This window comes from Capricornis sumatraensis, chromosome 6, assembly GCF_032405125.1.
Source record: "Capricornis sumatraensis isolate serow.1 chromosome 6, serow.2, whole genome shotgun sequence".
In the NCBI taxonomy this organism is placed as follows: domain Eukaryota; kingdom Metazoa; phylum Chordata; class Mammalia; order Artiodactyla; family Bovidae; genus Capricornis; species Capricornis sumatraensis.
Window position 1 is genome coordinate 90051775 of NC_091074.1, and position 12729 is coordinate 90064503.

General features: G+C 44.4%; 1 protein-coding gene and 1 pseudogene across 1 annotated transcript; one reads left to right on the forward strand and one right to left on the reverse strand.

Moving 5' to 3' along the window:
* The first annotated feature begins 456 nt into the window (after window positions 1-456).
* CTSL (cathepsin L) lies at window positions 457-6208 on the forward strand. Its single transcript, XM_068974220.1, has 8 exons — window positions 457-534; window positions 989-1124; window positions 1631-1753; window positions 1848-1994; window positions 2179-2403; window positions 3957-4119; window positions 5286-5403; window positions 5868-6208. Exons 2-8 carry the CDS (start codon window positions 999-1001, stop codon window positions 5965-5967), a joined length of 1002 nt encoding a protein of 333 aa, XP_068830321.1. The 5' UTR covers window positions 457-534; window positions 989-998; the 3' UTR covers window positions 5968-6208.
* An 836-nt stretch (window positions 6209-7044) lies between these two features.
* On the reverse strand, window positions 7045-9963 carry LOC138080781 (CTD nuclear envelope phosphatase 1 pseudogene; annotated as a pseudogene).
* Window positions 9964-12729: the final 2766 nt, after the last annotated feature.

The following is a 12729-nucleotide window of genomic DNA, read 5'->3' on the forward strand; positions in this document are numbered from 1 at the left end:
TTCACTTTCACTTTCCCGGACTCTGAGACAATGATCAGTCTTCCCGAAGACTTTCACCATTAACTCTAGGATTAGGACTTAAAATTTAAACAATACAAAACAAAACCCTAGGGAAGGAGGCACAGGGTTACGCTAAAAATCCACTTGGGACCCCTTGCAAGCCTCTTTTAGTGAACCACCGACCAAGCGCACGAATTCGATGTAATTCGTTGATCCGGGTCCCCAGGGAGGCGCCGGCCGCCCTCCTCAGTTCTGCCCAGTGGGGCCCCCCTCTCCCCCTGCTCGCTGCTGTGGGGTCCACTGCGGCTGGCACCTGGACAATTTGGGACCAGCCTTGTCAGGCGCCGGGAGTCCCAGCACAGGGGCCCCGCCTATATGAGGCTCAGCCAATCGCGGGGCGTGCTAGCGGGGGGCGGGGCCTGCCGAGCGCAGTCCCGGAGCCTTAAATGGGAGGTCTTGGTGCCCACAACCCAACTTCAGACGCCCCGGGATCCGGAGCCGCCGGTTGCGCCTGTGCGGCAGCCCTCGCCACAGGTGAGCGCCACGGGCTGGGACATGGCGCGGCGGGGTCACTCCGGCTAGCAGCGCGACCGCACCCTTGAGGGTTGAGGGCTTGGGGAGGGGTTCCAGGAAGCGCCGGTCTGACAAGGCTGTATGACCCCCGCTAGCTGGACTGCAGAGCGTTTGTCGGCACCGCGTCTACATACTCTGTCAGCGGAGGGAGTTCGCTGGGCCCGCCCCTGGGCTGGGCCCGCCCTTGGGCTGGGCCCGCCTGCAGCGCCGGAGGGTGCCTCGTCCCGGCCGCTGTTTGAGTCCCAGAAGAGCCTCACCCTGTCCCGCGCGGAAACCACATCCATAGACTTCCCCTACTGTCCTTTTATAAATACTTGGGAATATAAATGTTTTTAGTCCACCATAATGGCTCAAAGAAAGATGGCCTTTTAGAAAGATTGGTTTAATCAGATACTCATTTCTTCTCCCTTCCTAGGTTTTTGAACATGAATCCTTCACTCCTCCTGACAGTCCTTTGCTTGGGAATAGCCTCAGCTGCTCCAAAATTTGACCACAGTTTAAATACACAGTGGGAATTGTGGAAGGCAGTACACAGGAAACCATATGACTTGGTTGGTAACATCTGAAACTGAACATCTGAAACCCTGCAGAGAATGGTCCACGCTCTTGGGAGTTTATAGCAGATAGTAGTAGTCTCTTGAGGCTGGCTCTTATGAGGGCAGTAACTTCATGGCACCTGTCACTGAGTACACTATGAGCGTTTGCCCTGTCATGTGGGCGCTGGAGAACAGCTCCCAAGAGTATAGAGCCATCTCTGGCCATGGTCCCTCTTCCTCTTTATATACAAATCCACTTGGTGACGGTGTGTGCTGTCGCTTCAGTCATGTGCAACTCTGTGACCAGGCTCCTCTGTCCATGGGATTCTCCAGGCAAAAATACTGGAGTGGGTTGCCATACCCTCCTTCAGGGGATCGTCCCAACGCAGGGATTGAATCTGTGTTTCTTGCATCTCCTGCCTTGGCACAGGAGTTCTTTACCACTTAGCACCACCTGGTGAAGCCCTTGGTGAGTTGGTTTTAAATAGTAAAAAAGAATATAGGCTACCTGTTTGCTCTAGAATGAAGAAGGATGGAGAAAAGCAGTGTGGAAGAAGAATATGAAAATGATTGAGCTGCATAATCAAGAATACAGCCAAGGGAAACATAGCTTCAGCATGGCAATGAATGCCTTTGGTGACATGGTGAGTGTGGCATGAATTTTTTGTGCCTTCTCTCCTTAACACTTTAGCAAAATAATCACTTACTTTTCAACATTCTATTTCCTTTTCCTTGAAGACCAGTGAAGAATTCAGGCAGATGATGAATGGCTTTCAAAGGCAGGAGAACAAGAAGGGGAAAGTGTTCCATGAAACTATCTTTGCTTCGATTCCCCCATCCGTGGATTGGAGAGAGAAAGGCTATGTAACTCCTGTGAAGAATCAGGTATGATGGTATTCAGCAGATCTTTCTTCAAGAGTAAAGCCAAATAGGAGCTGCCATCCTTGCTATGATACACTGTGCAACAACATGCAATTCACTAGGTTTTAAAAGCATTTCCAAATATATGGGCTACTGTCAATGTCTTGCTATTTGTTTTGTAAATTATGCTTTTAAATTTTGTTTTCAGGGTAAATGTGGTTCTTGTTGGGCTTTTAGTACCACGGGTGCTCTTGAAGGACAGATGTTCCGAAAAACTGGCAAACTTGTTTCACTGAGTGAGCAGAACCTGGTGGACTGCTCTCAGCCTGAAGGCAATCGGGGTTGTCACGGTGGCCTCATGGATAATGCCTTCCAGTATGTTTTGGACGTTGGAGGCCTGGACTCAGAGGAATCTTATCCATACACTGGATTGGTAAGAGGAGCTCCTTGTTATCAAAGTTGAACTCTTTAGGGGAAAACAGATATCATGTTTAGAATTCACATTTTAGATTGTAGAATCTTTATCTGCAGACTGTCAGAACTGTCATTAAAATAGATAGCCTTGCACAGTTCTCTGTTTAGCTACTTACCATGTGTTCATGCTATTGCTTCAATCATATCCAACTCTGTGTGACCTTCTGGACTGTAGCCCACCAGACTCCTCTGTCCATGGAATTCTCAAGGCAAGATTACTGAAGAGGGTTGCCATGCCCTCCTCCAGAGGATCTTCCTGACCCAGGGATCGAGCCTGCATCTTTTATGTCACCTGTATTGGCAGTCAGGTTCTTTATTACTAGTGCCACTTGGGAAGCCCAGATAGTTACCATAAAGCTGTTAATATTTCTATGGTATGTGGAAATATACATTTGTTGTTGTTGTTTAGTCACTCAGTCGTATCCAACTCTTTTGCAACCTTTTTTGGGCTCCAAAATCACTGCAGATGGTGACTGCAGCCATGAAATTAAAAGACGCTTACTCCTTGGAAAGAAAGTTATGACCAACCTAGATAGCATATTCAAAAGCAGAGACATTACTTTGCCAACAGAGGTCCGTCTAGTCAAGGCTATGGTTTTCCCAGTGGTCATGTATGGATGTGAGAGTTGGACTGTGAAGAAAGCTGAGCGCCAAAGAATTGATGCTTTTGAACTGTGGTGTTGGAGAAGACTCTTGAGAGTCCCTTGGACTGCAAGGAGATCCAACCAGTCCATTCTAAAGGAGATCAGTCCTGGGTGTTCATTGGAAGGAATGATGCTAAAGCTGAAGCTCCAATACTTTGGCCACCTCATGCAAAGAGTTGACTCATTGGAAAAGACTTTGATGCTAGGAGGGATTGGGGGCAGGAGGAGAAGGGGACAACAGAGGATGAGATGGCTGGATGGCATCACCGACTCAATGGACATGAGTTTGGGTGAAATTCGAGAGTTGGTGATGGACAGGGAGGCCTAGTGTGCTGCGGTTCTTGGGGTCACAGAAAGTAGGACACAACTGAGTAACTGAACTGAACTGAACTGAACTGAACTGAGACTGTAGCCCGCCAGGCTCCTCTGTCTGTGGGATTTACTGGGCAAGATTACCACAGTGGGTTGCCATTTCCCCCTCTAGGGGATCTTCCCAACCCAGGGAGCAAAGCCCTGTCTCCATGTCTCCTTCCTTGTAGGGATCAAACCCCCGTCTCCATGTCTCCTACCTTATAGGAGTAAAGGTGGATTATTTACTGCTGAGGCACCAGGGAAATATACATATCATTCTTTATAAGTACAAATTTCTCCTGAGTAAAGGTTTCTTATGGGCAGGTAGATTGGGAATGTCTGATTGAATAGACACAAGCTAATTTTTCCATTTCAAAACAGCCAATAGCATTTCATCTCCTGGGATGCTTTGTAACAAACTTGACTTGGAAATCATGAAGCTACAGATTGTCTTGAACTCGTGTACCCCAGGAGGAGGATGGTATTAATCACGTCTCTTCCCCATGACCTTTAAAAGGTTGGCACCTGCCATTACAATCCCAAGAATTCTGCTGCTAATGAAACTGGTTTCGTGGACCTCCCTAAGCAGGAGAAGGCTCTTATGAAGGCAGTGGCAACGTTGGGCCCCATCTCTGTTGCTGTAGATGCAAGCAATCCATCTTTCCAGTTCTATAAGTCAGGTAAGTATTTAAGTTGAAATTTAGGCAGAAAAATTGGAAAATCACCATGACATACAGCAAAACTGACTCTGTGGTATGTAGAATTCAGTGTAAAATGTGAAGGTGTATAGATTTAATATAGTTGTTAATATTAGTATTTGTGCCTGATGTGTCCATTTGACATTACTTGAACCATGTCCCCATGATTTTAAGCACTTCATAAATATATCTGAATGGCTACTTAATTTGATTCATGTAACTTGATTTACTTTTTTCTAGTTGTATGTGCTCAGTTGTGTCCATAACTCTTTGCAACCCCATGGACTGTAGTCCACCAAGCTCCTCTGCCTGTAGAATTTTCCAGGCAAGAATGCTGGAGTGGGTTGCCATTTCCTGCTCAAGGGGATCTTCACAAACCAGGGATCAAACCCACATCTCATGAGTCTCCTGCATTGGCAGGCAGATTCTTTACCGCTAGCACCACCTGGAAAGCCCTATTTATGACTGTAGCCACCCAGAGCTTCAACTGTTAGACCTTCGAAATTTTCCAAAGAATTTTGCTACTGTAATTAAAACTAGAAAGAACTTCTTGGCTGAAGTAATTTTGTGTTGTGTGTTATTTCCCTAGACTGAATGTCCTGGAAGTAAAATGATAAGATTTTAAGGAGTGTTCTTTTATGTCTCTTGACATGTTGTTTACAAAAGAGAGTATGCCGTTTGCGTATCTGCTAGTGTTAGATGAGGGCCTGGATCCCTAGCCTAGAATGAAAAAAAAAATCTTTTTTTTTTTCTTATTTATTTATTTTTACCTTTTTTTTTTTTTAATTTCACTTTACAATACTGTATTGGTTTTACCATACATTGAAATGAATCCGCCACAGGTGTACATGAGTTCCCTATCCTGAACCCCCCTCCCACCTCCCTCCCCATATCATCTCTCTGGGTCATCCCAGTGCACCAGCCCCAAGCATCCTGTATCCTGTATCGAATCTAGACTGGCAATTCGTTTCTTACATGACAATTTGGGAGAATGGCATTGAAACATGTATAATATCATGTAAAATCTTGTTTTTAAATCTTATCTAGATTTATATCATTTAGCTGAACTTTGAGATGTCACCTTACCCTGATTAATAGACTAGGTCACTTGGAGGTCTTCACCCCAACATTGTATTTTATTTTCCCAGGCATTTATTATGAGCCAAAATGCAAGAGTGAATCTGTGGATCATGCTGTTCTGGTAGTTGGCTATGGCTTTGAAGGAGCAGACTCAGATGACAATAAATATTGGCTTGTCAAAAACAGGTATAAAATGCCCCAAATACTTATATTTGAGGTTGAAAAGGGGAGTCCTTTTTGGAATCAGCATTTGAATTCAGGTCCTCAAATCCTTAAGTGCACTTCTGAAGTCTTATGCCACTTAGGATGATCACAGACATATTAATGTTTGATTATAACATTAAGATACTGTTTGAAGTTGCCTAAGGTATTGATGTAGTTTTGGTATCATCTCATTTCTAAATCCAAACATTTTTAAAATTCTAAAACACATCTGGCTCCAAGAGTTTCTTTTTAACATCTCTAATTTTATAGTTCTGTGAAAGGTTTGGGGATAGAAGTTATGTATACATTTAGAACTCAACCATGACCAAGAACAACTATATTTCTTGCTTCTTTCTGAATCTGTCTTGACCTCTGATGCACTAAGTATTAATAAATATAAATGTGTTTGATTCTTTGTATAAAATGAAAACCTTCTCTTCTTTCAGCTGGGGTGAACACTGGGGCATAAATGGCTACATAAAGATGGCCAAAGACCAGAACAACCACTGTGGAATCGCCACCATGGCCAGTTATCCTACTGTCTAAACCTCAAAGGCTGGATTAAGAACAATATCCAGAGGAAGGATATTCTCTTAAAACTGAGCAGACTTTATTGTGTGGGAATGAAAGACTTGAATCATTGAAGATCCAAGCTGTGATCTGAATTCTCTGACCTTTTACACTGGTGAAAACTTACCGCTTCTTTCACTACTGTTGTAAATATGTTTGTATGATCAACTTGCCCGATGAATTTTGAACTTTCATGTTTTAAAAGGATGTATCCAGTTTTACCTTTTAAAATAAAACTTTATTTCAGATAGACGTGGCTTTTTTCTGTTTTTAATACATTACATTTTTAGAGTAAAAAACATAATTGGGCTCTTAAGACATAACTAATTATTTTTTGTTGTTGTTTAGTTGCTAAGTCATGTCTGACTCTTTTGTGACCCCATGGACTATAGCCCACAAGGCTCCTCTGTCCATGGAATTCCCCAGGCAAGAATACCAGAGTGGGTTGCCATTTCCTTTTCCAGGGGGATCTTCCAAACCCAGGGATCAAACCCACATCTTCTGCATTGCTGGTGGGTTCTTTACCTCTGAGCCACCAGGGAAGCCCCTAACTGAATGTGCCAGTGGTCTATTAGGAGAATGGCTGTGTGGCCTTCTGGTTCTTATAATTATGAATATACAGATATTATGTTAGCTACCCATTGACTGTGTCTGACATCCCTTGAATAGAGCAAAATTTGATAGTCTAAAGGACAAGGGTAAGTCCTTTTGTACAAGAGTTGTTAAAAAATGAAATCAAAACAAAACTAGCTTGGACTCTCTTTTGAGTCTCCTAGATTACTGAATGTGTCTCGAACTCTGGCCAGTCATGTTTCTCAACTGGCCAGAGCACTGCTGTGGCTCTCCTAGGCCTCTGCTTAGATCCCAGTCTGGAGTTTTCAGGGAGTGCAAACATGAAGTTAAAGGGTGGCTGCTTCAAAATCTGGCCCTTGTGTCCTTCCAGACTCCATACAGAGTGCAGGGCTCTGAGGGCAGAGAGGGTGGGAGGGGCAGACCCCGCGCAGGCCGTCATCACCATTGGACAAGGCATCAAACAAACAGCCTCCTGAGGGCTCAACCTCCCTTCCCCCTACCCCAACTCAGGGGGAGGGGAAGCAGTTGCCACCAGAGCCTATGTTGGTGAAGTTTTCCACTCAGCACAGAACAAACATCAGTGGTGAACCCGAGGGCATCTGGCATCAGAATCAGGTCGAGAAGAGTGAGATTGCCGGGGTCACTGAGCCAGGATTTGGTGGGGATGGCCTTGGCCAGCTTCTGTAAGCCCTGGGGAGTCATGCAGGAGCATAGTGCTGGAGAAGTCACTGTGGGCCACACAGAGTGTCCTGGAGGTAGTGGCCAGATTCCACAGTGCAGTGTTGTCTGTAGTATTTCCAGAGTGCTTCTGCTATTATCCAGTGCATCAGCCACAGTAGAGCCCTGCGTTTCCACGCTTGCTGTGGCCACCACCAGCTGGGACCACTGGCTCACCACTTCCAGGAAGGAAGCCACATGGGGCCTTTTAACTACAAAATCTGAAGGGGATGTTTGTCTATTGCCACCTCCAGAATGAAGTCAGGAGGTGTTCCAGGTGGACTGTGGGCCTCAGGACCCCATGAAAAGGGGTGGTCAGAGGAGCCTGGTGGGCTACAGTCGATGGGGTCTCAAAGAATGAGGTGCAACCAAGCGACTAAGCACACAAAGTAATTAACAGTTATCTTTTGATGCTGACTGTGTGTTAGTCAGTCAGTCGTGTCCGACTCTTTTCAACCCCATGGATTATAGCCCCCAGGCTCCTCTGTCCATAGAATTTTCCAGGCAAGGATACGGGAGTGGGTTGCCATTTCCTTCTCCAGGGGATCTTCCTGATCCAGGGATCAAACCTGGGTCTCCTACCTTGCAGGCAGTTGCTTTACTGTTTGAGCTACTGGGGAAGCTACCTGGGGTATTTTTTTATTTGTTTGTTTTGTGTTTTGCAAAAACTCCTATATATCCTGGCTCCTCCCTTACCTCTTCAGAACAGTCGGTCAGAGTTATCTGAGAGGCTGTCTCTCCTGCTTAAGTCTGTAAGTAAAGCATAATTCCCGACTTTTAGGTTGTGCTTTTTTTTCCTTCTTCAATTGACACAATAATCTGGTCTGAAACATAAACTTACTATCAGAAGCTGAAAAGTCCACAGAGGATTCCTCCCTAGAGCCCTCAGCGGGGATGTAGCCCTGTAGACACTTTGGTTTGGAATTCTGGCCTCCGAGAGTGAGAGAGTAAATTCCTATGACTTTAAGCCATAGTGTGTCGGGTATGTCAGCCCCAGTGCAGCCCTGGCCTGCACAGCTCACCTGTGCTCTCCTCCGCAGCCCAGACAGCCCAAGAAGACTCACCGGCTCAGGACCACCCAAGACGAGTCAGACCTGCTGAACACAGAGGGATAACATCAGGAATCCCTCAGCTCATATCCCTCTCAGCCTTTCCTTGCAATTCTTCCAATGGTAACGTCCACCAGGCAATAGTCAGCTAAGGAGAAGCTGAAGAAATCCTACATGACTTAGCAGTGGATTTAAAGATCAGCAAGTGGAAAAAAAAGGCACAAGAAGTTTGGGTATCTTTTCCCTTCCTCTCAAGTCCTCTCTCATCTAAATCTAAACACTGGTCAGTGTTTCAAACCAGAGGTAGTTGATACCTCATAGAAAGACATTCTCACACATTAAAATGCACCAAAAACAAGCTTTGCTTCCTTCTCTTTGTATTTAACGTGAGAATTAAAGTTATTAACTTGAAAATTAACGTCTTCTTTACTCACTGGCACCACTTTTACTTGATGACATCAAATGTTTCCTTTTCTTCTCTGTTGGGGAGGAAAGATCATAAGAAAGATATGAAGGAAACATGGGAGTTGATGCAATAAGACAATATTAACAATATAAATGCTGCTAAAAAAAAGTAGTCATGACACAAAATGGCCTAACTCATGCTGGGGAATACTTTTATGGTCTTTTTTTGACACAATTCCCGGTCTCTAGCAATTAGAGTTTTTCTCTGACTCCTGGGTTGACTTTTGTTTTCCTTTGGTAAGGGGTAGTCCTGGCCTGCACTTAACTGGCCCACCACCCTCATTCTCCCTGGATGTCTTAGGAGCCTTTTGTCACATGACTTTTATCACAGTCTGTCATACTGTCCTGAATATCATTCTAACTTCCAAGAAGAAGATAGCTTCCTGGAGATAAGCTGCATTTCCAACAAAAAACCCTTGTGTTTCTGAGAAACTCTTTTATTAAGGGAAAGGCCAGAGAACATGGTCTCAGGTGGAGTTAACTATTCACCTGGTGAGAACCAGAACTTACCTTTTATCTACTCACTTTTCCATCTATCAAATGTGCAGCAGTAAATCAAAACTACAGCGAGGTATCACCTCACACCAGTCAGAATGGTCATCATTAAAAGTCTACAAATAACAATTGTTAGAGAGGGTGTGGAAAAAAAGGAACCCTTCTACACTGTTGGTGGGAATGAAATTTGGTACAGCTACCATGAGAACAGTATATAGGTTCCTCAAAAAACTAAAAATAGAGTTACCATAGGATCCAAAAACCCCATTCCTAGGCATATATACAGACAAAAGTATAATTATGTCCTTGCTGCTGCTAAGTCACTTCAGTCGTGTCCGACTCTGTGCGACCCCATAGATGGCAGCCTACCAGGCTCACCCGTCCCTGGGATTCTCCAGGCAAGAACACTGGAGTGGGTTGCCAGTTCCTTCTCCAATGCATGAAAGTGAAAAGTGGAAGTGAAGTCGCTCAGTCGTGTCTGACCCTCAGCGACCCCATGCACTGCAGCCTTCCAAGCTCCTCCATCCATGGGATTTTCCAGGCAAGAGTACTGGAGTGGGGTGCCATTGCCTTCTCTGAATTATGTCCTTACCCAGAACTAAAATTAAAATAACCCCTGGTAGTACTGTTCTCCCCTCCCCTGATTTACTTTTCCCATAGCGTTTACCGCCATCACGCTATTACATTTTATTTGTTAGTTTTTTCTTCCGCACATAAGCATTTAGTCTATACAGAGATCCATACAGAGACAAGGGGTTCTGTTTTGTTCACCTCTCTATCCTCAGGACTGAAGACAAGACCTGGCACAGAGTAGGCACACAATATGATCTGCTATCTGGGAAAATGAATAACCAATGTACCCACATTATACGAATACATTCTCAGAGTTTCAAAAGTCTAGCAGTGAAGATAATGCAAAGGCCCCTTTTGAAACTATATCCCCTTAAATATTCCCCTTCCTCAGGGGGACAACCACAATTATTAATTCAGGGATATGAATAGTCCTTTTTCTTTGTCTTTACCCAAACACACATGGAGTTTTGTTTCTCACTGTTTTTGTTTCTTCTTTTTTTTAAACATGTAAGTGTGTCTTGTCCATCATAAAATAAGCAAGCAAACCTCCTCTTAGCCCCAGGTTACTACTGCAGTTACTACATTATATTCTTCTTCCTGTTTCCAGCTAAAATCTCTTGAACAGCTTGTTTAAACTTGCTATACCCCATTTCCTCACCTTCTATTAACTTAGGCCCATCCCTAAAGTCCAGACCCTCCAAAATGACCTCATTTACTCTAGTTACTACAGGTACCACCTGAAATTTCTGATGACTTTCAGTCCCTCTCCTGAGCTCGAAAACCCCCATGTACCCAACTGCCTATAAGATGTCCTAACCCAGCTGACCCACAGAAACGTCAAACTCCAATGTACAGAGCTGAATTTTCCCCAAAACAGGTCATCCGCAAGTGCTCCCTGGCTTTGTAAATGGCACAAACATACATTTCATTCATTCCCTCCCTCCCCTTTTCTCTGACATACATAATCAACCTCTGATACCTCAACCTTCGTGCTGCTGCTGCTAAGTTGCTTCAGTCGTGTCTGACTCTGTGACCCCAGAGATGGCAGCCCACCAGGCTCCCCCATACCTGGGATTCTCCAGGCAAGAACACTGGATATTCCTCAAACACCTATGCTTTCTCCATACTTACGGCTTTTTTGCTTATCACCATCAATTTTCGTGGAGATGATGACATTAACCTTCTTCTGGCGGTGAACTAACAAAACTCTAGTTTGACTACTACGAATCCATTTTCTATAGTATAAGTTGTTGTTGTTAGTTTGCACAGTCATGTCTGATTCTTTACTACCAAATGGGCTGTAGCATGCCAGTCCTCCCTGTGCCTCACCATCTCTCAAAGTTTGCCCAAGTTCATGTCTATTGCATCAGTGATGCCATCCAGTCATCCCATCTCGTGATGCCCTCTTCTCCTTCTGCCCGCAATCTTTCCCAACATCAGGGAATTTTCCAATGAGTCAGCTGTTCACATCAGATGACCAAAATACTGGAGCTCCAGCTTCAGCATCAGTCCTTCCAATGAATAGTCAGGGTTGATTTCCCTTAATATTGACTAGTTTCATCTCCTTGCTGTCCAAGCAACTCTCAGGAGTCTTCACCCCCACCACAGTTCAAAGGCATCAATTCTTTGGCGCTTTGCCTTCTTTACGATCCAGCTCTCAGAACCGTATGTGGCCACTGAGAAGACTATAGCCTTGACTATATGGACATTTGTTAACAGAGTAATGTCTCTGCTTTTCAACACACTATCTAGGTTTGTCATTGCTTTCCTTCCAGGAAGCAATCATCTTCTGATTTCATGGCTACAGTCACTGTCCACAGTGATTTTAGAGCCCAAGAAGAGGAAATCTGTTGCTAATTCCACCTTTTCCTCCTCTATTTGCCATGAAATAATGGGACGGGATGCCATGGTCTTAGTTTTTCTAATATTTAGTTTTAAGTCGGCTCTTTCACTCTCCTCCTTCACCCTCATCAAGAGGCTCTTTAATTCCTCTTCACTTTCTGTCATTAGAGTGGTATAATCCACATATCTGAGGTTGTTGATGTTTTTCCCACCTATCTTGATAGTATAAGTAATATTTACTAAAATGCATATTGATTATGTTCCTCCATTGCTGAAAACTCATCAGTGGCTCCCCGCTGCCCTCAGGACGAATTTCAAACTCCTTAACCAACTCAAAACACCCTGTATGAGTTAGGCCTTGCTGACCCCTGCAGCCTCACCTCTCACTCCCCCTCCTCACATTCTACTCCCAACTGAATTACCAGCTGTGCCCCCAGGAAATCATACTCTGCCAATTCTCAAATCTTTGTTCTCTCACCTGCTAGTGCATATCCTTCTCACTTGCCTTCTCCATCCTTCCTAACTTTCTAGTTTCTGGCCTCACTTTCAAGTCTCAGTTTAGATGACATTTCCACTGGAAAACCTTGCCTGAATCCTTATCTTTAGAATGGCAGCTCCTTTAAATGGCTCCAGAGCAAACACACGGTACTTTATCCCTAGAACCCCCATCGCAGTGAGTAGCAATTAAACACATGTCTCACCCACCAGGCCCGAGCTCTTTGAGGGCAGGGACTTTGTCTACTTCACAGTTAAATCGCTAGCATGGGTTCATGGTGTGTGTGTGTGTCTGTTTCCCCAATCAGTTGTATTTCTCTGGAGAACTCTGACTGAAATACAGACCCACTTTATAAACCCACCCTCCCTCTCCCACTTTCCCTCCATATCTTTCTCATTTGTATTCACTTCCTTACCAAAAAAAAAAAAAAAAGTGATTAGCTTTCATTTCATGAAAGTGAAGCCAGAGAATAAGTTCAGTTCAGTTCAGTCGCTCAGTCATGTCTGACTCTTTGCGACCCCATTAATC

Coding starts and splice junctions, on each gene's coding strand:
- CTSL (XM_068974220.1), top strand. CDS start 999: ATGAATCCTTCACTCCTCCTGACAGTCCTTTGCTTGGGAATAGCCTCA. Junction 2,404..3,956: donor CTTATCCATACACTGGATTG/GTAAGAGGAGCT, acceptor GACCTTTAAAAG/GTTGGCACCTGCCATTACAA. Junction 5,404..5,867: donor TATTGGCTTGTCAAAAACAG/GTATAAAATGCC, acceptor CTCTTCTTTCAG/CTGGGGTGAACACTGGGGCA.